The sequence below is a fragment of the Oryctolagus cuniculus genome, chromosome 14 (genome assembly GCF_051225735.1).
Source record: "Oryctolagus cuniculus isolate XC-2025 breed Fujian yellow rabbit chromosome 14, ASM5122573v1, whole genome shotgun sequence".
Classification (NCBI taxonomy): domain Eukaryota; kingdom Metazoa; phylum Chordata; class Mammalia; order Lagomorpha; family Leporidae; genus Oryctolagus; species Oryctolagus cuniculus.
In genome coordinates this window covers 85,586,989-85,610,779 of record NC_142880.1, presented here as the reverse complement: position 1 = coordinate 85,610,779, position 23,791 = coordinate 85,586,989, and the positions used below count along the sequence as shown (strand labels likewise).

The window sequence follows — 23,791 nt, the reverse complement described above, 5'->3', positions numbered from 1 at the left end:
GGCTACCTGAAAAAAAATAAATATTATCAATCTTTAAAGCAACATCATTTAAAATGGATATCATAAAGTTGTAATAATAGAATCAAAAGGAAAGGAGGTGGATTTTCACTAAAGTTGAAATTCAGAATGAAATGCTGAGTCATAAAATGCAACAAACTTTTATCAGTACACTTTTCATCATTTGCTGAAATCTTTTTTATGACACCACTGAGATCAGGAAGGGTATATGATATTTGGTAAATCAGATTTGAAACAATATTTCAGAATGTCATCATTTTTTTCACTAGTTTGACAAATTTTACTTACCTAAACTGAGTAAGTCTGTTTCTTTCCATATTGCTCTCATTGGTAATAAACAAACACAGCTTTCCACATCTAACTTACATATTGTGTATTCTACATCTAAAAAATTATAGAGCCTTTCTCAAAAGGAATCAGAGAGAAGTGGTTTCACTTTTAGTATCATTGCTGTATTATTTACTTTAAGCTTGGTCTATTTCCTTTTAGGTTCCAAAACAAGCCAATTTATACAAATTTGGTATACTTATTAAGCATTATGAAAATGTTATTGGAAACAGTCAGTTGAAGAGAGGGCTCAATACTAATTAAAATGAAGTATAAAAGGACGAAATGACTTACCTGCGGCTAATCAATTTCTTTTCCACTTCTCCTTCTCCGGCTGACTTAACATTTGTACCTGTGTCCTTCTTTAACTTTTTTGCAATTCTTTCTCTCATCTGGTTCTTTTCACCACCATCAATATCCTCATCATCCTCTGCACTTTCATCTTCTGCATCCTATAGAAATTGAAACTATTTGCCATGTATTCAGTTTTCCCTTTCGCTTCCAGAAAGATTCATCTCAGACCATCATTGCAGTCTAGGGCAGGTTTGTTTTTTGTTTTGTTTTTAATTAGTATGGGCTTAAAGAATTTGTTCTAGGTGGGACTACCCCTGGGGTCATCTCTAGGCCAATCATGCATGGGATAACCCAGGAATTCACCTACTGCATGCCCAGCTCCTCTGTACAGCACAGACCGCTCCCTCTGTATTTCCCAGGGTATGTGCCTACATTCCTATTCTTATTCCAGTGGGAAGCAGCTGGCAACACACTGACATCCACCAAGGATTACTTCAAGTGGAAGAGGTGCAGCGTAGAATATGAGATCTGTCCCTATAATTGAGGTCACAGCAACGTCCTCCTCTGAAAAGGTTCCAATGGATTCCTAACTCTCTAAAGGTTCTGACAATTGATGCCTCCTAATATAAACTCTTATAACTTGGGTGTGGCAACACTTGCCAACTTTGGACTTGTTTTCTCCAGCCTGAAGTGCCACCTTCCAGACATCTGCACTGCTTGCTTTTTTTTTTTTTTTTTTTGCTCAAGTGTTATCCTCTCAGAGTTGTTTTCTTGATCATTCTATTACAATGAGAGAACCACCTGCCCACCTCCAATATTCTCCATTCCTCTTCACTGTTTTATTTTCCAGAGCATTTTCACTCATCTGAAATGCTATACATTTTAATTATTTACATGCTGTCTCTCATCCAATGAGAACAAACACGCCATGAGGGCTAAAATTCTGGCCTGTTTTGCTTATATCTTCAACTTTCAGAGGGGCACCCAATTTTAATAGAGAGGAGTAAAGGGAAGGGAGAGGGGAGAAAAAAAGGAAGAATTCACCTCAAGTGGATAATTTTTCAATGATTCATCACCTTTTGTGATTTGTTGATCTGGCTGGGAGTCTTAGAGAGGCAGGATCCTTAACTTAAGGCTTGTGAACCTCTACAGCAGTGGTCCTCAAAGTCTGGTCCTTAGACTATATTCCATGTTTGTGAAAATGTGAAATCAGCCCTCACTGCTGATTTACTGAACCAATATCACTGGAGGTAGCAAATGTTTAAGTAATTCTTAAGCACTAAAATTTGAAAACCACTGACTTGCTTGGGCCTCAGCAAATCTAGAAAATAAGGAACAGATAGGGGGCCGGCGCCATGGCTCACTTGGTTAATCCTCCGCCTGCGGCGCCGGCATCCCATATGGGCACCGGGTTCTAGTCCCGGTTGCTCCTCTTCCAGTCCAGCTCTCTGCTGTGGCCGGGGAGGGCAGTGGAGGATGGCCCGAGTACTTGGGCCTCTGCACCTGCATGGGAGACCAGGAGGAAGCACCTGGCTCCTGGCTTTGGATCGGCATAGCTCTGGCCGTGGTGGCCATTTGGGGGAGTGAACCAATGGAAGGAAGATCTTTCTCTCTCTCTTTCTCTCACTGTCTAACTCTGTCAAAAAAAAGAAAGAAAGAAAATAAGGAACAGATAACAAATCCCAGTACTTTCATACATTTTGTTTGTGGATGTAGTACATTTTCCTGGGAAAAGACACATTGTTTTAGTCATTTCCAATGCTCTGGAACACAAAACAGATTGCTGACCACACATTATCCTTAGCTGACTTCACCCTCATCCACGACCTTAAAAAAAAACCTATACTTTTACATCCTAATTTATACCCTGACCCTATGTTCTAGACCCATATTGCTATTTTTCAAAGTTAACTCAATCTGCAAATGTACATTATCCTCATAATATTTTTTGTCTTGTTCCCAAGTCTACTTTCTTTTGTACCCATCTAGTAAATTTTAGACCAGAAACCTTGTGGGTATCCTAGACTCCTGCTGCCTCACCTCACAACATGGAATCAGTCATCTTCTCCACCTCTTTTCCAATGGACATCTGTGGTCTTACATCAAGCTCTAGTGCAACAGCTGCCCAATAGCTCTCCTTGATGTACTGCCTGTTTCCTCTAATTTATCCTCTAAGACATTGCCAATGGAGAGCTTTTTCAAATTGAAAGTTGACCGTAGCACGCTTCTTTTTAACAAATATCTTTCAACTATTCTTTATTATTTTTAGGACCAAACTCCTCACTATGGCATATGAAGTTCTTCAAAATTTGCCTGTCCTTTTACCTCTCCTATTGCATTCCTCATCATTATTGCACTCTGGTCTCACTGGCCTGCATTCAGCTCCTGAAACACACCAAACTCTCTCACTTCATAGCCTTTTGGACATGTAGTTCCCTTTACTTTAAACACTCTTCCTCCCTGCTCTACACAAGTCTCCTTCAAACTTTAAATCTTACTTTGTATTTCCTACGGAAGGGATAATATTCCTTATTCTTAGGCTTTAGCACCTGTTTTCTGAGCAAGAGGGACTCCCACGTCCATGAATTCTTTTTGAACTAGTTAACTCTTTTAAAAAAAAAAAATTATTTATTTATCTGAAAGTCAGAGTTACACAGAGAGAGGAGAGGTAGAAGGAGAGGTCCTCCATCCACTAGTTCAGTCCTCAAATGACTGCAACGGCCAGAGCTGCACCAATCCAAAGCCAGGAGCCAGGAGATTCTTCCAGGTCTCCCATGCAGGTGCAAGGGCCCAAGGACTTGAACCATTTCTACTGTGTCCCTAGGCCATAGCAGAGAGCTGGATTGGAAGTGGAACAGCTAGGTCTCGAACTGGTGTCCATATAGGATACCAGTGCTGCATGCCAGGGAGTTAACTCGCTGTGCCACAGCACTGGCCCCTGGACGAGTTAACTCTTACATATTAAAAGAAAAATCTTCCTTCTGTTTTGTTAGCTTTATTAGCCAGTACAACTAATTAGGAAAGAGATCTATAGTCTTGAATGAAGATCTTCTGAAATATGTACATAAAAAAGGAATACTACTATAGTCATGGACTACTACAAATGACTGACTTAAGCATTTCCTGTATTTCATGTAAAATGATCATCTAACATCTTTTAAACTTTTAACATAATAAAATAAAACCACAAATCTGAATTTTGAATATTCATATAATATTATGTGAAAGGGAGAAAAAGCAGGCTAGAAATTCAGATATAAGTTTCCAGTTGTGAAAGGAAATATATATATGCATACATACAATCATGACAATTTTATTTTTATATTTCAAATATTTTAAAATTTTACACATATAAAAGTAATATATATATGATTTTTAGGGAAGGTGACTAACATTTTTGAACTTTATAAATTGTTTTATTATATTGTCACTAAAATTAATACTCACATCATCTAAATCTGCTGCATCAGCTTTTTCACTACAAAAAAAAGTAAAATAAATTTTAGTTTGAAAGTAAAACTTAAAATTATATAATCTAAAAATTTAGGTGTTTTCTACAATAAAATTTCTGAAAATTTATTTCAACAAAGGAATTTCAGAATGGTATTATAAAGCAGGTGGGTCATTTTATATAAACAGAAAAAGAGATATGTTCTAGGAACCAATATATGCATTCACCAGTATTTTTCTAAAAATAGGAAACAACCACTAACAGAACTTTTTTATGAACAAAAGACTTACAGTAAACAATTTCCTCTATAAGCTTTAAGTATTCTGGCTATAGAAACCAAGTTCTTTAAAAACATGGGAGTTAAAAAAAATATTGACCTGAAGTAGGACTTTTGAAAATGAGCTAAACTGGGGGCCAGCACTGTGGCTCAGCGGGTTAAAACCCTGGCCTGAAGTGTCAGCATCCCATATGAGCACCAGTTCTAGTCCTGGCTGCTCCTCTTCCCATCCAGCTCTCTGCTATGGCCTGGGATAGCAGTAGAAGGTGGCCCAAGTCCTTGGGCCCCTGAACCCATGTGGGCGACCAGAAGAAGCTCCTGGCTGCTGGCTTCAGATCGGCACAGCTCCGGCCATTGCGGCCATCTAGGGAGTGATCCAGCAGATGGAACCCCTCTCTCTCTGTCTCTACCTCTTTTTGTAACTCTTTCAAATAAATAAAATAAATCTTAAAAAAAAAAAAAAAAAAGAAAATGAGCTAAACGAAGTATGAAAGTATTTTAGTCCCTCTTTGAGACACTGGCCCAATATATTTGGTGGTTATATTTAACATTAAGACATCTTCCCTTCTCAATGAGAAGCAGTGAAGACAGTGAGAAAATTATTAAACTTATGTGAGAATATACACTTAGTGGATTGGCTCAAACTGTGGTGATGACTTTACAAAAACCTTTAACGCTGATTTAGTTAGTCATGACAGCAACTGAGATAAAAATCCTTTAAGGAAACAGTTAGCAAAGAAATTCTGAGTTCAACCTTAAACTGTGAAAGCAAACAATTTTTGGCATTCAAACCACAGCATACATGTCTCACCTACATAATTAGTTCAACAAAGGTGGAGAGCAAAAGTGACAAAGAGTGCCTCCTGCCATCATGTGAGGAGTCCTTCACGTCCATGATCAAAATGCTTCATTTTAGGGGCTCAATTTAAACATTTTTGACTTACGAGATCTAACTATTTACTAACAAAAGAAGCAAGAAAATCATCTGAGCCAGAAAACAAGAATCTGGGATCACATCAGACCCAGACTAACCTTTCAACAGCCGGAACAGAACTGAGGTGTGGATCATCCTTAAGCAAGTCATGACTGCTTTTGCTTTTTCCCTTCATGCTCTGAAAAGAAATGGACAGTAAAATCACGAGTCAAGAAATAAACAGTCTCCCAAAAGGATAAGTTTACGAATTTACATAAACTCTAGTACTAACAAAAGGTGGAGAGCAAAAGATACACTCCACTAAACCTCTGGCCCAGTTGAGGAGCTGCGGCCTGCTGCCCGACAGACCTCCCCAGTGCAGGATGTGTTGTTAAAACTTAGACCTTTAGTTTCAAGATGGAAGCTGCTCACTACTTCACCCTTCCAACTACTCACCACGAAATGAACAGTAAGAGGTTAGAGCTCATAGAAACAAAGAATCATTTTTCATAATAAAATGTTAACTGGAATTTTCAAATGTCAGATAGAGAGGTAAAAACACTTCGTCCTTTAAGCCCAATCTACCACTCTTATTTTGGAAAGAGGCTCTGAAATTTGAAAGTTTTTTTTTTTCTGAGGTACATGTATACCTTCAGAAATATATGCCCAAGATGTATTAACACAGAATTCTCCACATTTGAAGATGTAATCAACTAAAACATGCTTATATTCCAGTGTACAAAAAAAAAAAAAAAAAAAAAACCTTTTCTCAGTTAACCTAAATATACTATTATCTGATGTTTAAGAAGTCCCTGAATCTGAATTACATCATTAATTTATATTCCTAATTCCACAACCTTATTTAAAGGAATGATAAAAAAGGCAATATGTTAACTAATTACTTGATAATGTTTGTCCAATTATGAAAGGTAAGGAGGAAAAGGTGAGGAGAAAAGAAAAACTCAAAAAACAGAAAGTGGTGTGGTAGAAAGAATATGGGATAAGAAAGATGGTTGTTAGACCAAGTGAGTTTCAAAATCTAATATTTCATAATTCTATGGATCTTACTACAGAACCTGTGCCATCTATGCAAGGATCTCTTTAGACCTCAGGAGCTCTTGCCTACAAAATGGAAATAAAAATAGTAGCCTTGCCTGTTCCAGACAAAAGAACTAAATGAGGTATGTTCAGAAGTATATACCACGAACATAAGATGACCTAAGATAGAATAAAGCTAGAACATCTTCTATTCATGCTTTCTTGCCCTGAAATTCCTTTCTAGTGCATCTCCAGTCATCAGGCTACCTTCTCTAATATAAGCTCTTACTCTATTAATAAGTTACTTTATTTATTGATAAATGTTATTTTTTATTATGAATGTAATAGATCTTTTTTAAAAAAAAAAAATGGGTCCTTTTGATAAAGTGTTCCTGAACACTGCTAAGAGAATAGATTTTAAATGTCCTTACCATAAAAAAAGATGAGCATGTAAGATAATGCAAATGTTAATCAGCTTGAAATAGTCACTGTACGGTGTATGTATATTTTAAAACATCATGTTGTATATGATAAAGATGTATCTTTTGATCATCACTTTAAAATAATTATTTTTAAAAGAAGTTCTTATTTATTTCCCAAAGCTTACTTTAAACAGCTTGAAGGGAAAACAAAAAACTTGCTTCCTAACTTAAAATAGGATTCAACAATGGTAGAAGTTGTAAAATAATCTGAAAAATCATTACCATTTCAACTTTTACTTAACATTTTAAACTGAGTTAGCAGCAATTTTTAAGACAGATTCTGTAGCCCACAGAGAGCAAATATACAGAGGAATAACTGAAGCAATTACAAGACAATTCCAAAGACAGTGAAAATGAATTCAGACATTTCTCTTTAATGCCAATGCTTTCTGAATGACCTATTTAAGATTTTTAATTATACCATCAGGTAACAATTACTTTAAAGGAAGAACAACCCAAAATATCTTTAAAATGTCTTTAAAATTACATAAAAGATTGCTAAAAGGTTTAGCCGCTGAACAAAACACTAAATATATTTATTTAATTCAGTGTAAAATGCTCCACAGCAAACTCAAAAACTGTCTGCAAGCCAATATAAAAATGAACATCAAAGGGGAGGTAGGAAAATCGTATTATCTGGAAATTCGTACTTAAGAACAAAGAGGCAGTGAGATACCACAAACTATTAAATAGAGTAAAGGAAGGCAGAAAAGGATGGAAGGAAGGAAGGGAGAAAGGGAGGGAGGGAAGGACAGAGTGAGAGAGGGAGGGAGGAAGAGAGGGAGGAATATGATTGATGGTACAGAGGAATAACACTGGCCAAGAAGCTCGAAAGTCTGGGACTCAATCTATAATTCTACGTGATGGTTAATTTTATGTGTTAACTTGGCTAGACCATGGTGTACAACTGTCTGGTCAAACACCAGTCTAGATGTTGTTATAAAAGTATTTTAGATGATGGCCGACGCCGTGGCTCACTAGGCTAATCCTCCGCCTGTGGCACCGGCACCCCGAGTTCTAGTCCTGGTTGGGGCGCCAGTTCTGTCCCGGTTGCTCCTCTTCCAGTCCAGCTCTGCTGTGGCCAGGGAGTGCAGTGGAGGATGGCCCAGGTCTTTGGGCCCTGCACCTGCATGGGAGACCAGGAGGAAGCACCTGGCTCCTGGCTTCAGATCAGCGCATTGTGCAGGCCGCAACACGCTGGCCATAGCGGCCACTTGGGGGGTGAACCAACGGAAAAAGGAAGACCTTTCTCTCTGTCTCTCCCTGTCACTCTGCCTTTCAAAAAAGTAAGTGGTTATTAATTAAATAAAATCAAATTTTAGAAGACATTAAATCTATTTTCCTGTTCAAAGCAAGAATCGTTTTACCACCATGGCTGACAAGTCAACCCATGTCTCAACACCTAAAAGGCGCTGATTCACCTCCCCTCCAGTGTTTTTTAAATAGCCCCATTTCGTTTAGATACAGACTTGTGAGCCAAATAATGCCACCCAAAGATGTCCATATTCTAATCTCCAGAAGCTGTGACTGTTCACTTACATGGCAACAGGAACTTTGCCAATAAATTAAGGATTTTTGAGACAGGCAGATTATTCTAGATGATGAGAGTCGGGCCAAGGTAATCACAAAAGTCTTTGCAAGTGAAACAGGAAAGCAAGAAAGTCAGTTTCAGGGTGGTGCAGCATGAGTTAAGACTTTACCAGCGATTGCTGACTTTGAAGACGGAGGAAGGAGCCACACCAAGGAACAGAGACTGTCTATAGAGGTTGGATATACCTTTTTAAAGATTTATTTATTCATTTTGGAAGTCAGAATTACAGGGAGGAAGGGAAAGAGAGAGAGAGAGAGAGAGAGAGAGAGAGATCTTCCATCTACTGGTTCACTCCACAGATCATAGCAATGGCTAGGGCTTGGCCAGGCAGAAGCCAGGAGTCAGGATCTTCATCCAAGTCTCCCACATGGTTGTAGGGGCCCATATACTTGGACTATCTTCCACTGCTTTTCCTAGGCTATTAGCAGGCAGCTGGATTGGAAATGGAGCAGCTGGGACTCGAACAGTTGTACATATGGGATGCCAGCATCGCAGGATGTGGCTTTACCTTTCTGGCCCCTGGATGTTGGATGTTTAGCCCAGTGAAACCTATTTCAGACTTCTGATCTCCAGAACTGTAAGATACTAAATATGTTTTGCTTCAAGCCACTAAACTTGTGACAATAGCAATACAAAACTAAAAAAAAATATGGTTTAACATCTTTTAAAACTGTTAAATATAAACAACCAGAAAGATAGGTGGGGTACAATTTACTATAAGTGTAGAAACACTTTATAAATTAGACTGTGTAACTCTTCTGACAGCCTCTGTGCAAATGGCCTAGTACCATTTTCTGTGTCTTGCCTACCCTGACCTCCAACCTTTGGGGGAAAAGTTCAACTTCATAGAATAAACTAAAAGAGGACAAAACTTTCTTTACTTTCAAAAGTGCTGAATTTGATGACCGCTTATTGTGGGTGAGCAAAAGGCCTTCTAAAATTTTGGATATGAGCATAATGTTAAAATGTCTTGTAATGACAGAAATAGCATGCATATCATTGTGAAAGTGGCACAATGTGAGTATGGTATTAAAATCTAGCCAATGAGACTTTTAAAATGGACCTGCCACTTCACTTGCCTTATGAAACCTACTTGCCTAATTAGAAGCTTTACTTAGAAAGTATTTTCCAAGCATTTTGAGTTATACATAAGGATTTGTGAATAAATTTTAAGCCAATACAGATATTTGAATGAAACACTTAAGAAAATGATATGAAGACTCCTGCAGATAAAAAAAAGAAAAAACCTTCAAGTACTTGAACTCTAGGATCATATTTTTACTTATTTTTGCTGCTCCAAAGTATATCTAGTCCCTTAAGCATTTCCTATGTGAGCTGGTTTTGGCATCATCCCCACTCCTCACTACCCTCCCTTGCTCTGAATTCATCTAGTTTGTCAGTATCTTTCTTACATGTGTTCAGAACTAAAAAACATTCTGCCAATGTGATCTAAACAATGCAGAGAATGTTAAATTCCTTATTCTTGGAGCTTATGCTTAATAATTCAGCTAGGGCTTGCAGGCTATTAAGTTAAATCTACTCAGCTGATTTTATTGAACTAAAGTACAGAATTTACATGGATTCCTATTACAGTTCATCTCACCAGTTCAAATAATGAGGCGCAAGTTGGCAACAAAGCACCCTTTGGGCAGAAGTATTCAATTAACTATAATCTATCTGGCTGCACTATCTCCCAGATCACATTTCTTCATGTTGTCCCCAAGACTATCACGGCACAGTCTGACAATGTGCTTTTCTGAACTCAAGATATGATTATTATGGCTTCTCTCTATCATGCAATCCTATCAAAAAGGAAACGAAGTCAGTCTGGCAAGTCACTTAACCAGGGTCTCAGTTTCCTCATCTATAAAGAAAGGAAGTTGGATTAGATTCTTTTGAGCTATAAAATTCTATGGTTCTGAAGAGATTTTATCAGGTTGTAGAAAGATACTGAAACAAATAATGAAGGAAAGCTAACCCACGTGAGAGAGGCACCCTGTCCTGAATGGATGCGTGGAGTGAAGAAGTGTGTGTAATCTCACACTGATAATCCATAAACCAGAGGGGACTCTCAGTTCTCCTTTCACATAAACTAAAGCTTCAATTCAGACTTTACCAATTAACTTGGGATCCGTCAGACAGGTTCTGGAATAAAGCTTAACACTGTGGAGTCACTGAACAAAGAAACTTGATAAGCAAATCAATACTGAAACAATTATTTTTAAGCCCTTCAAAAATATTTAATTTCATGAAACCACTCAAACTGCAAACTGTTCTTCATCATTAAAAAAGACATTTGCTCGGCTTTGCCTCTAGTTCATTCATACATTTAAAAACTGTAAGGCTAATTTTTAAAAATATATATATTCTTTTGGGCATATTTTTCCAATATGCAGGATCGTCTTCCTTTTCTTATTAAAGTTTCATCTAAAAGGCAAAATGTATTTGAAGGGTGCTCAAAGTCTAAAGAACAGAGCAAAATAAACAAAAATGTACGTTTGGATTTTTTTCTTCAAAATGTATTTCAAGCACTCTAAAGTAATCCTTCCTCCAAGCCAGTAAATTTTAGCAATGTCGTTGCTATTGTTTTATTTTCGGTAATTAAAGTTAACCACAGATTCATTACATAAAGCAAACAAAACAGCTAATATCTACAGGCCAAGAGCCCTATGCATACGGAAAATGGGTTGTTGTGTTATCATGTTCGGGGGTACACCTATGCTCTACGGCTCTGTACGCTATAATCCGGGTCCCTCTGAGAGTGCTCAAGGGCACTCAGCCAGTTGTGCCACAGTTAAGGATTCCTTTGCCTAAGAGGGGTGAGCTGCTGGTGAAGTCTTCAACCAGCCCTTAAGACTGCCATATAATAATTATGATCATATTGGAGATTGATATACTTTGCTCTCCAAGAATTAAATAGCAGTTACAAATTTAGCATATTGTTTTGACATTTGACTTTCAAAAACATATTTCAAGACTTGATGATATATCAAAATAAGGACTATCTACAGCCTTACTTAGTACACATTATTTCTGTATTACAAAAAGAAAAATGAGGCTCAAAAAGACTAGTTTATTAAATATCACAGAATATCAGTGGAAAATGGTGTTTCTTCCCCACCCCACCCCCTGCCAGGAAACTTTTATTTAAGGAAAAGTTCATACATTTCATAATTACTGCTTTAAGAACATGGTGATTCTTTCCACCATGGTGTTTATGAGTTTGTATCCATGATGTTTCTATTCACACTGTACTCAGGGATGAGAGTTTATCTTCAGCACACATGCCCAGGCAGAAAGTTGGAGTAGGATATATGCTTATTGTATAATAAAGCAAAAAATTTTTGGAAGTAAAATGTAAAATACCAGATGAAAGGCAGAGGTTAGGTAAAAAAAAAAAAATTAAAGATCAAGAAAATTAAAAAAGGCATATTGAAAAAATGGCACTTCAGGTGCTGGAAATAAATATGACATTAACATCCAGTAGTAGGGTAGGACATTTCAGGCAAGGGAAAGAAGGTGTACTTTTTAAAAAGGAAAGACCAGGTATCCATGTAAAGCAGCAAACCATGGTAATCTACCAAAGCAGTGTTTCCTGCATTTCCCTGGTATGAATGCCAGGAGGATTCACTGAAAGTTCAGCTTCCCAGGCCACTCCTTTGGAAACTCTGAATCAGCGGGTCTGAGATTGGGCAAAATAATCCTAATTTTTACAGAGAACCACAAGTGATTTTTATCAGCAAGGAAGTTTAAGAAACACTAAGTTAAAGGTCAGAGTTGATGAAAGGGAGTTATGAAAACAGAATCTTAATACAATGGTCCAAGAAATTTGGTCTTATTTTTGTAGTCAACAGACAGCAACAGTCACATTTTAAGCTTCAGGAAGGTTACTTTGGTAGCCATGAGTGGAAAGAAGAGAAAACACAAGCAGATAGAAGACAAGCTTGTAGACTTATACTATAACAATCAAGGCTACAAGTAACAAAGGTAGTGGCAAAACAAATCCAAAGGAAAAAACAGATTTGAGATAAATCTTGGAGGAAAAAATGTTAAGACAGTGCTACAGTGAAAAAAACATACCAGAAAAAAATCAGAACTGAACATAAAGTTCCTCATTGGAGGATTCTGATATAAAAAACAGAAAAAAATCACAAGGCAGATGCAAGGTTGATAAGAAAGGATAATGAATTATGCCTTGCCCAGTGCTTGGGCAATTTGTTAAGACATTCGAATAGAGAGGTGTCCAGAAGGTAGCTAGCCTAGATGGAGAGAGATTAAATTTATCACATAGCACCCACCATTAAGGAGTCAAAGGAGAGAAATATGATGACAGCATAATAGGATAACACCACTTATTTAATAATAGACTGTGAATTATGATTTTTTGGACAGAAAGGAAAGATTTTACTTGTCTTTCTAAACTGTTTGAAGTGTTTTTCAGGTAACATGATATAATCTGTGGTGGTGTCCTTTCACATTTCAATCTTCCAGCAAACATAAATTGCTTTTGGAGTATAAATTTATAATAGTATAATTTAAACATAATATTCTTTCAACTTTATGCAATAGAAGGCAGTAGAAGAAAGATAAGCTTTCAACATTTAACACATGTTGCTGCGATAAAAAGAAGAAATTCAGCTGAATTATTAGTGAAGTCAATCTGAAAATAACTATGAACAAAACTCAATTCAGACCAGAAATTCAATTTCAAGAAAAAGGTAGAAGAACAAACTCCTTTCTCCTACCCTTGTTCTCCAAGGCTGTTCAACCTGCCATCTAGGACATGGGAGTTGTGTATATTCTGAAATATACACAAGAGAAATGCCAGATTATTTTCAAAGGATCTCCAATTAGACTCACAGCTGACTTCTCAACAGAAACCCTACAGGCTAGGAGACAACAGAGGGATACAGTCCAAGTCTTAAATGAAAAAGACTGTCAACCCAGAATATTGTACCCTGTAAAGGTCTCATTTATGAATAAAGGTGAAAAAAAGACTTTTCATAACAAATAGAACTTGAAAATTTTGCACCATTCAGCCTTATAAAAGATGTTTAAGGATGTGTTACATACAGAAACACAGAAAGATAGTCATTATTATGATACAATGTGAAAGCAGAAAATCTCCCAGTAAAATTACGAAGAAAATCCAAAACAAACAATAGGAATATTTATGGAAAAATGGCAGGGCCAAGTCACCACTTTCACCATTGCTATTCAATATAATCTTGGAAGGTTTAGCCACAGTCATTAGGCAACAAATCAAAGGGATCCAATGGGAAAGGCAGAAGTCTAATTATTCCTATTTACAGATGACATGATTCTATATATAGGGGAAACAAAACACTCCACTAAAAGACTATTGGAATTCATAAAAGTGTTCAGGAAAGTGGCAGGATATAAAATTAACACAAAACAGTCAACAGCCTTTGTATACACAGACAACGCCATGGATGAAAAAGAACTTCTAAGATCAACCCCATTCACAATGCCTGTTGCTCCCCCATTTGTGGAGGAACGACACTGGACCCTGCGCTGTTCTCTTTGCCCGGCCCTTCCCAGGTTTGCTGCCGCTCCCCCACTCGTGGAGGAATGACACCGTCCCAGGTTAGCTGCCGCCCCCCCCCCACTGCCTCCGCGGAGGGGTGGCACCCCCGCCGCTTTCCCAGCTTCCACGGAGGAGCGGCACACCGCCAGCCGGCTCTCTCAGGGGTTGCTCAGATGTTCCTCAGATGTTCCTGGTGCATGTTGTCTCTCTCCTCCTTTATAGGCCTCTTCCACCAATCCCAACTCTGCTGCCCACACGCCAAGCACGCTGCTCTCCTCCAATCAGGAGCAGGATCAGCTCCTGCAGCTTATCAGTCAAATTGGCGAGGCAGCTGTGTAGAAGTTGTTTGCTCTCAGCGCCATATTGTGGGAAAGCAGATGCATAGAATTAGTCTTAGTTCCAGTAATTTAGTCTAGTCTCAGTTGCTCCCCACAGTTCCCCCTTTCTTTTTATTCTTTGGCATTGATACGCGCCTGTCTTCGGTGCCCCACGGTGCACACTCTGCTCTGCTCTGCTCGAGTTGCCCACAGGTGCTTATAGCCCTACCAATCAGGCAGACCGAATCCGGGTCCTCTCATTGCCATGTTGTGTGGAGGCTTTTAGGCGCTGATGCAGGCCTGTGTTCGGTGCCCTGCGGCACATACTCTGCTCGAGCTGCCCGCAGGTGCTTATCGCCTTACTAATCATGCAGACCGAATCCAGGCCCTCTCATTGCCGTGTTGTGGGGAGGCCTTTTTTATTTTTCTCTATTTCTATCTCCGGGCATTCCTATTTCTTTTACTTCTATCTCCCAGCATTCTTATTCCTCTCATTTTACTTCTATCTCCGGGCATTCTTATTTCTCTTATTTCACTTCTATACTTCTATCTCCGGACATTCTTATTTCTCTTATCCCCGCAGGTTCCCGGTGCCCGCTCTGCGGCAGCTTCCTGGCGCCCCACCCCGCGGCGGCTTCCCAGCTCTGTGTGGCTTCTGCGCTCACCCCGCATTTCTCTTATCTGCGCGGCTTCCCGGCTCCACGCGTGCTCCGCGGTCTATGCGCCTTTCGAACTTGCCCCAAGGCCTCCGCGCTAGCCCCGCGCTCTCTTATCTGCTTGTGCCCCGTGCGCTCTCTCTGCGCTCGGCGGCTTCCACGAATCACAGCCTAGCTCACGTTTCCGCTATAGTTTAGCTTCGGTCTTTGTTCCCAGGTTAATCTGACGAATCCCAACCTAGCTTACGTCTCCGCTTCTGGTTTGGCTTCCCGTCTTTTGCTCCCCGGGCTAATCTGACGAATGCCAATCTAGCTTACGTCTCCGCTTCTGGTTTAGTTTTTCGCCTTTTGCTCCCCGGGCTAACTTGACGAATCCCAACCGAGCTTACGTCTCCGCTTCGGCCTACCCCCGCGGCTTCACTTTCCCTAGCTTATATTTTTCTCTCCCCGGTACTTTTCCTAGCTTTCTTCCAGCAATATTTCTCTCTCATTTCTCCTAGCTTCTCCCCACAGTCTGTATCTGAGTCTATGTTTCTTCTGGCTTTCACTTTGGCTTTCAATCTTAGATTTCTCCTAGCTTCTCCCCGCAGTCTGTCTCTGAGTCTATGCCTAGGCTTTCACTAGCTTATTCTGGCACTTTTTCCGTCCGGCTTTTCCCTAGGCTCTCCCTAATCTCTCTCCAGTATTTTCCCGCTTCTTCCCTCCTAGGTTTCATATCCGAGTCACGGCACCATTATGTCGCTCCCCCATTCGTGGAGGAATGACACTGGACCCTGCGCTGTTCTCTTTGCCCGGCCCTTCCCGGGTTAGCTGCCGTTCCCTCACTCACGGAGGAATGACGCCGTCCAGGGTTAGCTGCCGTCCCCCGCCCCCCACTCCGCGGAGGAGCGGCACGCCGCCGGCTGGTTCTCTCAGGGGCTGTTCAGATGTTCCTCAGAAATGCCCACAGAAAAAATTAAACACCTTGGAATGCATTTAACCAAAGAGGTGCAAGATCTCTACAATGAAAATTACAAAACAGTAAACAGATAGAAGACACAAAAAATTCCATGTTTGTTGAAGAATTAATATCATCAATATGTCCTTACTACAGAAAGCAACTTACAAATTCAATGTGATCCCCAGCAAAATACCAATGACATTCTTCTCAGATATAGAAAAAATGATGCTGAAACTCATAGGGAAACACAAGAGACCTTGAATAGCTAAAGCAATCTTATTCCACAAAAACAAAGCTAGAGGCATCACAATGCCAGATTTCAAGAGATACTACAGGACAGTTATAATCAAAACAGTCTGGTACAAAAACAGATGGATAGACCAATGGAATGGAATAGAAATGCCAGAAATCAATCCATGCATCTGCAACCAACTCATCTTTGACAAAGGAGCTAAAATCAATCCCTGGAGCAAGGCCAGTCTCTTCAACAAATGGTGCTGGGCAAACTGGATCTCCATATGCAGAAGTATGAAACAAGACCCCTACCTTACACCTTATACAAAAATCAACTCAAAATGGATCAAGGATATAAATCTATGACCCAATATCATCAAATTACTAGAAGAGAACAATAGGGAAATTCTGGAAGGCATAGGCATAGGAGAAGACTGCTTGGAAACGACCCCAGCCAAATGACAAATGACAAGCTTCTCCACTGCAAAAGAAACACTCAGGCAAGAAAAGAGACAACTGACAATATAGGAGAAAATATTTGCAAACTATGAAACTGATAAAGGATTAATATCCAGAATCTATAAAGAGCTCAAGAAACTCAACAACAACAAAACTAACAATGCAGTAAAGAAATAGGCAAAGGACTTGAACAGGTATTTTTCAAGAGAGGAAAATCAAACAGCCAACAGAAACCTGAAAAAGTGCTCAGGATCACTAACCATCACAATTAGGTTTCACCTCACCCCAGTGAGAAAGGCTCTCCTACAGAGATCAATGAACAATAAATGCTGGTGAGGATGTAAGGCAAAAGGTACCTAATCCACTTTTGGTGGGAATATAAACTAGTACAGCCATTGTGGAAGATGGTATGGACATACCTCAGAAAGTTGAAAATAGATATACTAAACAGTCATACCATACCATATGACCCAACAATCCCATTCCTGGCACTTTACCTGAATGAAATGAAATCAGCATATGAAAAAATGATCTGTACTCTCATGTTTATTGCAGCTCAATTCACAATAACTAAGATATGAAATCAACCCACATGTCCATCAATTAATGACTGGATAAAGAAATTATGCTCAATATATACTTTGGAATACTACTCATCACTAAAAAAGAATGGAATCCTGTCTTTTGTAACAAAATAGCTGCAACTAGAAGCCATAAGGCTTAATGAAATAAGTCAGTCCCAAAAAGACAAATACCATATGTTGTCGCTCCCCCTCTTCGTGGAGGAACGACACAGGACCCTGCGCTGTTCTTTCGTCTGCTCGGCCCTCCCCGGGTTTGCTGCTGGTTCTTCCCGGGTTGGCTACTATCCCTTCCACCTCCGTGGAAGGGCAGTTCCCCCTGGCCACATTCCCCACTTCCGCAGGGGAGCGGCACACCGCCGGCCGGCTTTCTCGGGGGCTGCACGGGTTCCCTTAGATGTTCCCCATAGATGTTCCTGGTGCATGCCGTCTCTCTCCTCCTTTATAGTCCTCCTCCGCCAATCCTAACTCGGCTGCCCACACGCCGAGTATGCTGCTCTCCAATCAGGAGCAAGTCCTACAGTTTATTGGTTGAACTGGAAGCAGCTGTGCGGAAGCTGCTTACTTCTCTCCCAGCGCCATATTGTGGGAGAGCAGATGCATAGAATAAGTCTTAATTCCAGTAACTCAGTCTAGTCCGGTTGCTCCCCACAGATCCCCCTTTCTTTTTATTTTTTGGCGTTGATACGCGCCTGTCTTCGGTGTCCCGCGGCACACACCTGCTCTACTTGCTAGAGTTGCCACAGGCTCTTACAAGTCCTATCAATCAGGCAAACCGAATCCGGGTCCTCTCTTCGCCATGTTGTGAGGAGGTTTTTAGGCGCTGATGCGTGCCTGTGTTCGGTGCCCTGCAGCGCATGCTCTGGTCGAGCCTGCAGGGGCTTACAAGCCCTATCAGGCAAACCGAATCCAAGCCTTCTCATTGCCTTTTTGTGGGGAGGCCTTACTGATGTTAATTCGTGCCTGTCTTCGGTGACCTGCGGCGCATAAGCTGCTAGCCGCCCAGGTGCTCATCGCCTCACTAATCGGGCAGACCGAATCCAAGCCTTCTAATTGTTGTATTGTAGGGAGGCCTTTCTATTTCTCTATTTCTCTATCTCTGGGCATTCCTATTTCTCCCATTTTACTTCTGTCTGCCAACATTCCCATTTCTCTCACTCCACTTCCAAACTTCTGTTTCTCTTATCCCCGCAGCTTCCCGCTGCCCGCCCCGAGGCTACTTCTCGGCGGCCTCCCGGCTGAGCCGCTTCAGCCCGCGCCTCTTTCATCTGCGCAGCTTCCCGGCTTTGCGCGGCTTGGCTTCGCGCGCTCCGCGGTCTCCACGCCCTTCGCGTCTGCACCACGGCCTCGCGCCAGCCCCGTTCCCTATCTATTCACGCCCCGTGCTCTCTCTGCACGCGGCGGCTTCCGCGAGTAACACAGCGTAGCTTACGTGTCCGCCACTAGCATTCAATCTAAGTTCCCCGGGCTAGCCTGGCGAATTCAACCCAGCATACGTCTCCGCCCCACGATCTGGCTTCCCGTCCTTTGCTCCCCGGGCTAATCAGACGGATCCCAATCTAGCTTACGTTTCAGCTTCTGGTTTCAACTTTTCGCCCCCCATTCCCGGGCTAACTTGAGAACCCCAAAGTGGCTTCCGTTTCCGCCTTGGCCTGCCCCCCGCGGCTTCAATTTCCCTAACACTTTTCTCTACCCGGTATGTTTCCCCAAACTTTCCTCCAACGATATTCCTCCCTCATTTCTCCTGGCCTCTCCCCACAGTCCGCGTCCGAGTCTGTTTGTTCTAGCTTTCACTTTCGCTTTCGACCTTAGAGATTTCTCCCAGCTTCCCCCCATAGTCCGTATCTGAGTCTATGCCTAGGCTTTCAATAGCTTCTTCCGGCACCCTTTTCGTCCGGCTTTTCCCTAGGCTGTTTGCTAGTCTCTCTCTCCAATATTTTCCCTAGGCTGTTTGCTAGTTTCTCTCTCCGATATTTTCCCTGTTCTTCCCGTTTCTTCCCTCCTAAGTTTCATATCCGTCCTAAGTTTCCTATCCGAGTCACGGCACCATTATGTCGCTCCCCCTCTTCGTGGAGGAACGACACAGGACCCTGCGCTGTTCTTTCGTCTGCTCGGCCCTCCCCGGGTTTGCTGCTGGTTCTTCCCGGGTTGGCTACTATTGCTCCCCACAATATGTTTTCCCTGATCTGTGGTAACTAATAGAGCATCAAAAATGTAATGTATAGGAGTGAAATTGACATTTGGAAATTCTATGATTGTTTAAAGCCCTTGTCTTTACTGTTGAGACGCAGTATTTTCTTCTTCTTACTTTTTGTTGAATTTTTTAGGGTAGGGATAATCTTATGGCTATAAATTAAAATGAAAGTAGATCATTGTAAATATTAAGAATAAAGCAAGGGATGAAGGAGGATGGGTGGGAGTTTGGGCGGGAGGAATTGTAGGGTAGGAAATATCACTATGTTCTGAAATCTACATATACGAAATATACGAAATTTGTATATATTAAATAAAATTTAAAAAAGAGAAATAGATGACTGTATTAAACAACTAAGATAAGGATGGTTATTGCTTTAATTATCACAACAAAGACTGAATCTAATCCTCTGGGTTTCAGTGTTCACTAAATTTCAAGAAAAAAAAGACATATTAGAACCTTGGGAATAAAAATCCTTGAAGATGATCGTCTTAGATGATGATACATACCAGAATCACTGCTCTAAACAATGACATGACACTGTGTTTCTATACTGAGTATTGTGATGAAAGTGAAAAGGGGAAAACCACACTTTTTGGTCTAAGTCTATGAGGCCATGTATTTGAGTTCAGTTCCCAGTTATAGCTGCTTACTAGCTATGTGACTTTGAGTAAATTGTAACTTATCTATATTTGAATTTTTTCACAGGTAGAATAAGAATAATAACATCCATCTCAAAGGTTATAATGAGAAGAAATGAAACAAAATATATATAAATAACATTTAGATGAATATAAGGGTTTTAGTCTATATTAATAATAATGACAAAAATAATCATAATTATCATCTAGCAAATCAATTAAACAAATAGCAATTAAGATCTGAGTAAGTTCAACTACTCAAAAAATTATATTTCTAAGTAACAGAAAAATGCCATATTTTAAAAATAATTTTTATATTTAACAAAATTAATAAATTATTTACAGAAATTCTAGATAATTTTGAGAGCAAATATCTCAGAAGTTGCAAATATTACTAACTGCAAACCATCACACAAATCAACTCAATGAACATTACTGGATGTGTACCATGTGAAACATGGTGTTCAGTACAGCAGGAGAGATAACTCAGAAAAGAGGTTTAATTCGCGATTACCTGACTGACTCGATTTACTTCTTCCTCTTCTTCCTCAGCTTCTTCTCCAAATGAAAGTAAACTAAAATTTCTAGTTTAAAAAAATAAAATAAAATAAAATTAGGAAAAGTTAAATGAAATTTGTAAGTACCCTATTTTCCAAAGCAACAAAACAGAATACAATGTTTTAAAAAGACAGTATTACTTAGTATGATGCATGAGTATCCTATATTTTCAGGATAATGTTAAGCCTTTACCTTAGACCACTGACGTTTCATGCATTATTATAAACTAATGACTAAAAACCCATCCTGAGCATTACCATTAAATATACCTAAAGCATGACAAAAATAATCAAACTTGTGTAATTATCAAAATTGGTAGTAAAATGGAGATTTCTGGCAAACAACTGAGAACACTAAAAATGGAGAGCAATTAATCTAGAATTTGGCAAAATATGTCAATATTTTAAAATTAATAAGGTACACAAAACTGTCAGACAAAAAAAAATACCAGCAATAAACTTTAAAATGAAAGTAGTCAGTGGTAAGAAAAAAATTGTCTCCACTGATCCTTCAAACTAGGGTAAATCTCATATAATATAAACAACAGATTATTAAAATTTGCTCTCGAATATTAGAAAAATTAAAGATTTGGAAACAAATTTTTTCCCAAAACCTAGATGCAAGCAATGGCTACCAAACATCCCTAATATACTTTCTGTGGATGAAAAGAAAACACACCAAAAAAACTAACTTTGAGCTTACTGTCAAGATAAATCAAACTGATGAATGCCACATAAGAATATAGTGACAGTGACTTTTCATCCACAGATAAATTAGTCAAAATGAATGAATCAAGAAATAAAAGGAAATCAAATACATAAGCTTTACTTAAATAATAAGTTATTTTGCCATGAAGCATCAACTGTTTATTAAAGTATCTAGCTGATGTCTGATAGAATATCCAGGAAATAAACTAATATGTATTGAATATCTACACTATTTGATGTTTCCACATAGCCCCTATGAGTTAATCTTCAAGACAATCAGGTGTTGTACTTATTAGAATCTTCCTTTTGTAAGATAAGGCAATGAATTTCAGGAAAATAAACTTTGCTTCTCATTAACTGTGTTGGTCAGGATTATATATAGAATTGTCTGACTCTAACATTTATAAATACAATAAAATCCCTAATAAGGATGCTACAATTCAGTAAAGAGAAAACTGAACTCCAACTCTTACTATTTTACTAATATAGATAGTAGTAATAATGTAAAGATTCTTATCACAAAATACTGAAATTCATTTTAAAAGTTCTTATTGTTTTGCAGACTACCTTAAGCAAATAATCTAGAATATTAAATGAAAATTTTATGTTTTAAAATGTTTATTAAAATATTATTTTAATAGCACCAAAAATAAGGGATGGAAGTAACAGTCTTTAAAAATATTCTTTATACTTTTCTCTACTTTCCAAATACTTCATACTGAGTGACTATATGTATTAATTTTTAAAAAGCCAAACTAGAGTTTTTCAATTCATTTGTATAACTGAATGAGGATAAAATATTTATTTATTAACATAGGTTTCATATAGACATATGAGATGGCATAATTTCATCTTTAGGAAAAATAACACCCTGACAATAACCACATCTTCTTCATTCAAACTAGTCTTTCCCTTTCTAGAAAATAATTATTATAAAGAGAAATAAAATAAACCAAGTGAAATAGAGTTGCTTTTCAAATTGAAGAAAAATCTTTCTACTATGATTACTTTGTGCCTTTAGGTTTCAGTTTCTTTACTTCCTCCTCTGGTTTCTCTTTTTTTGGCTTTTTAATTTCCCTTGGAATGATGTCATCAAATGGATTAAACAAAACCTATGAAAAGAAATAGTTTAAAAACATTATTTCATTGTTTTAATTTCACAAAAGAGGAAAACCAATATTTACTGTCACTGACATCGGTGTCTGTAGTTTTCTTCCCACATAAATGTTATTAGTATAGTGATATATATATATATACATCACTTATGTCGCCTCATTGGATTCTCCTAATAATCCTTTATCTATTAAGTAAGTGATACTGTATTTTATTTCCATTTACAAAAGGAAAAAATACTTAAGAAAACTTAAATGATACGTAAAGTAACAAAGTGAAGTGTTTTGACCTTCATAAGAATCTTTCTGACGCAATGAACAGTCACTCTTCAATTACCTATGAAGTCATTTCTTCAGGCTAATTCCTCTAAGTTTCTATTCAGAGTTAAGCTTTTTAATCACTGGATTTTCAGCTAAAGTTTCATCTTTGAATTCTAAACCTTTAATTTAAAATATTCTTCATCAGAACTTGAGCATAAATAGAGATAAAATCTGAGTTGTGAGGTTAATTTGGTAAAAACTCTTCATCTAATAGTTTAAAAATACTAATAACCAATCCCTCTTAAATAACAAGTTAAGTGCTATATCTCATAATAATTATATTCCCTACCTCAGAACTTTTTATTTTGTGTGGGTTCCGTGGTCTTTCATCATCATCAATATCTACTTCTGTCAGTCGCAACATGTTATACACTGTATCCCCTGTAACCTATCAAATAAAAGTATAAAATGTAATTTCAAATTATTGTATTCAATTTTTCAATTAAAAGGAATATTTGAAAAGATTTTTAAAATAATTAATAGGGAATTTCATAGTATTACCTAACAGCATATGTTTTAAGTAATACAAATAAAGCAGCTTCATCTCAAGGGAAAAGCAATAGATGGAGTTCTACCCCGCAATAAGTTTTTTGGGAAATGTCCAAAATATAGTTAGCGTCAGTTTTTACTAAAATAAAAATACAATGCCAAACAACTTCTAACTGAATAATAACTTTTCATTCAAACATCAAAAACAAATTTAGAATCTAGCACAGAAAAAAAACAAATAATATCAATAATAACGTAAGTGCTTTGTAGATATTTCCTCATTTAAAACTCATAAATATCCTTCAACTAGGAACTATCATTATCTCCTTATGCAAATGAAGAAATTGAATCTCAAAGAAGTGTTAAAGCCAACAGTGATTGCTTTTCCAGCTTCTAATATGCTATATGTTGTCTCTAGTGTGTCGGTTACATCAATTGTAAAAAATGGTAGAAAATGGCTACTTAAATCCCACTTTTTATACACTCTTATATTTTAAAAATAATGGAGGAAAAGAGGAAATCTATGAATAACATACAACCTGCTTAGGAGTGGTTCAAAAGAACGTGCCTGTACAGATACCCTAACCCATGTTGTTAAGTATGGAGCAATTACATTGATTTTTCATGATTTTAATGTTATTTT

General features: G+C 38.5%; 1 protein-coding gene across 2 annotated transcripts in view; it reads right to left on the bottom strand.

The window, feature by feature from the left end:
• Nucleotides 1-23,791, bottom strand: part of CWC27 (CWC27 spliceosome associated cyclophilin) — a 228,624-nt gene that overhangs the window by 187,015 nt on the left and 17,818 nt on the right. For both annotated transcript variants that reach the window (XM_051853710.3, XM_002714061.6), the window contains exons 5-10: nucleotides 22,949-23,047; nucleotides 22,235-22,338; nucleotides 20,476-20,545; nucleotides 5,400-5,479; nucleotides 4,087-4,117; nucleotides 640-797 (exon numbers count right to left, since the gene is read on the bottom strand). In XM_051853710.3, coding sequence (XP_051709670.1) covers nucleotides 640-797; nucleotides 4,087-4,117; nucleotides 5,400-5,479; nucleotides 20,476-20,545; nucleotides 22,235-22,338; nucleotides 22,949-23,047 — 542 coding nt within the window. The remainder of the gene's footprint in view (nucleotides 1-639; nucleotides 798-4,086; nucleotides 4,118-5,399; nucleotides 5,480-20,475; nucleotides 20,546-22,234; nucleotides 22,339-22,948; nucleotides 23,048-23,791) is intronic.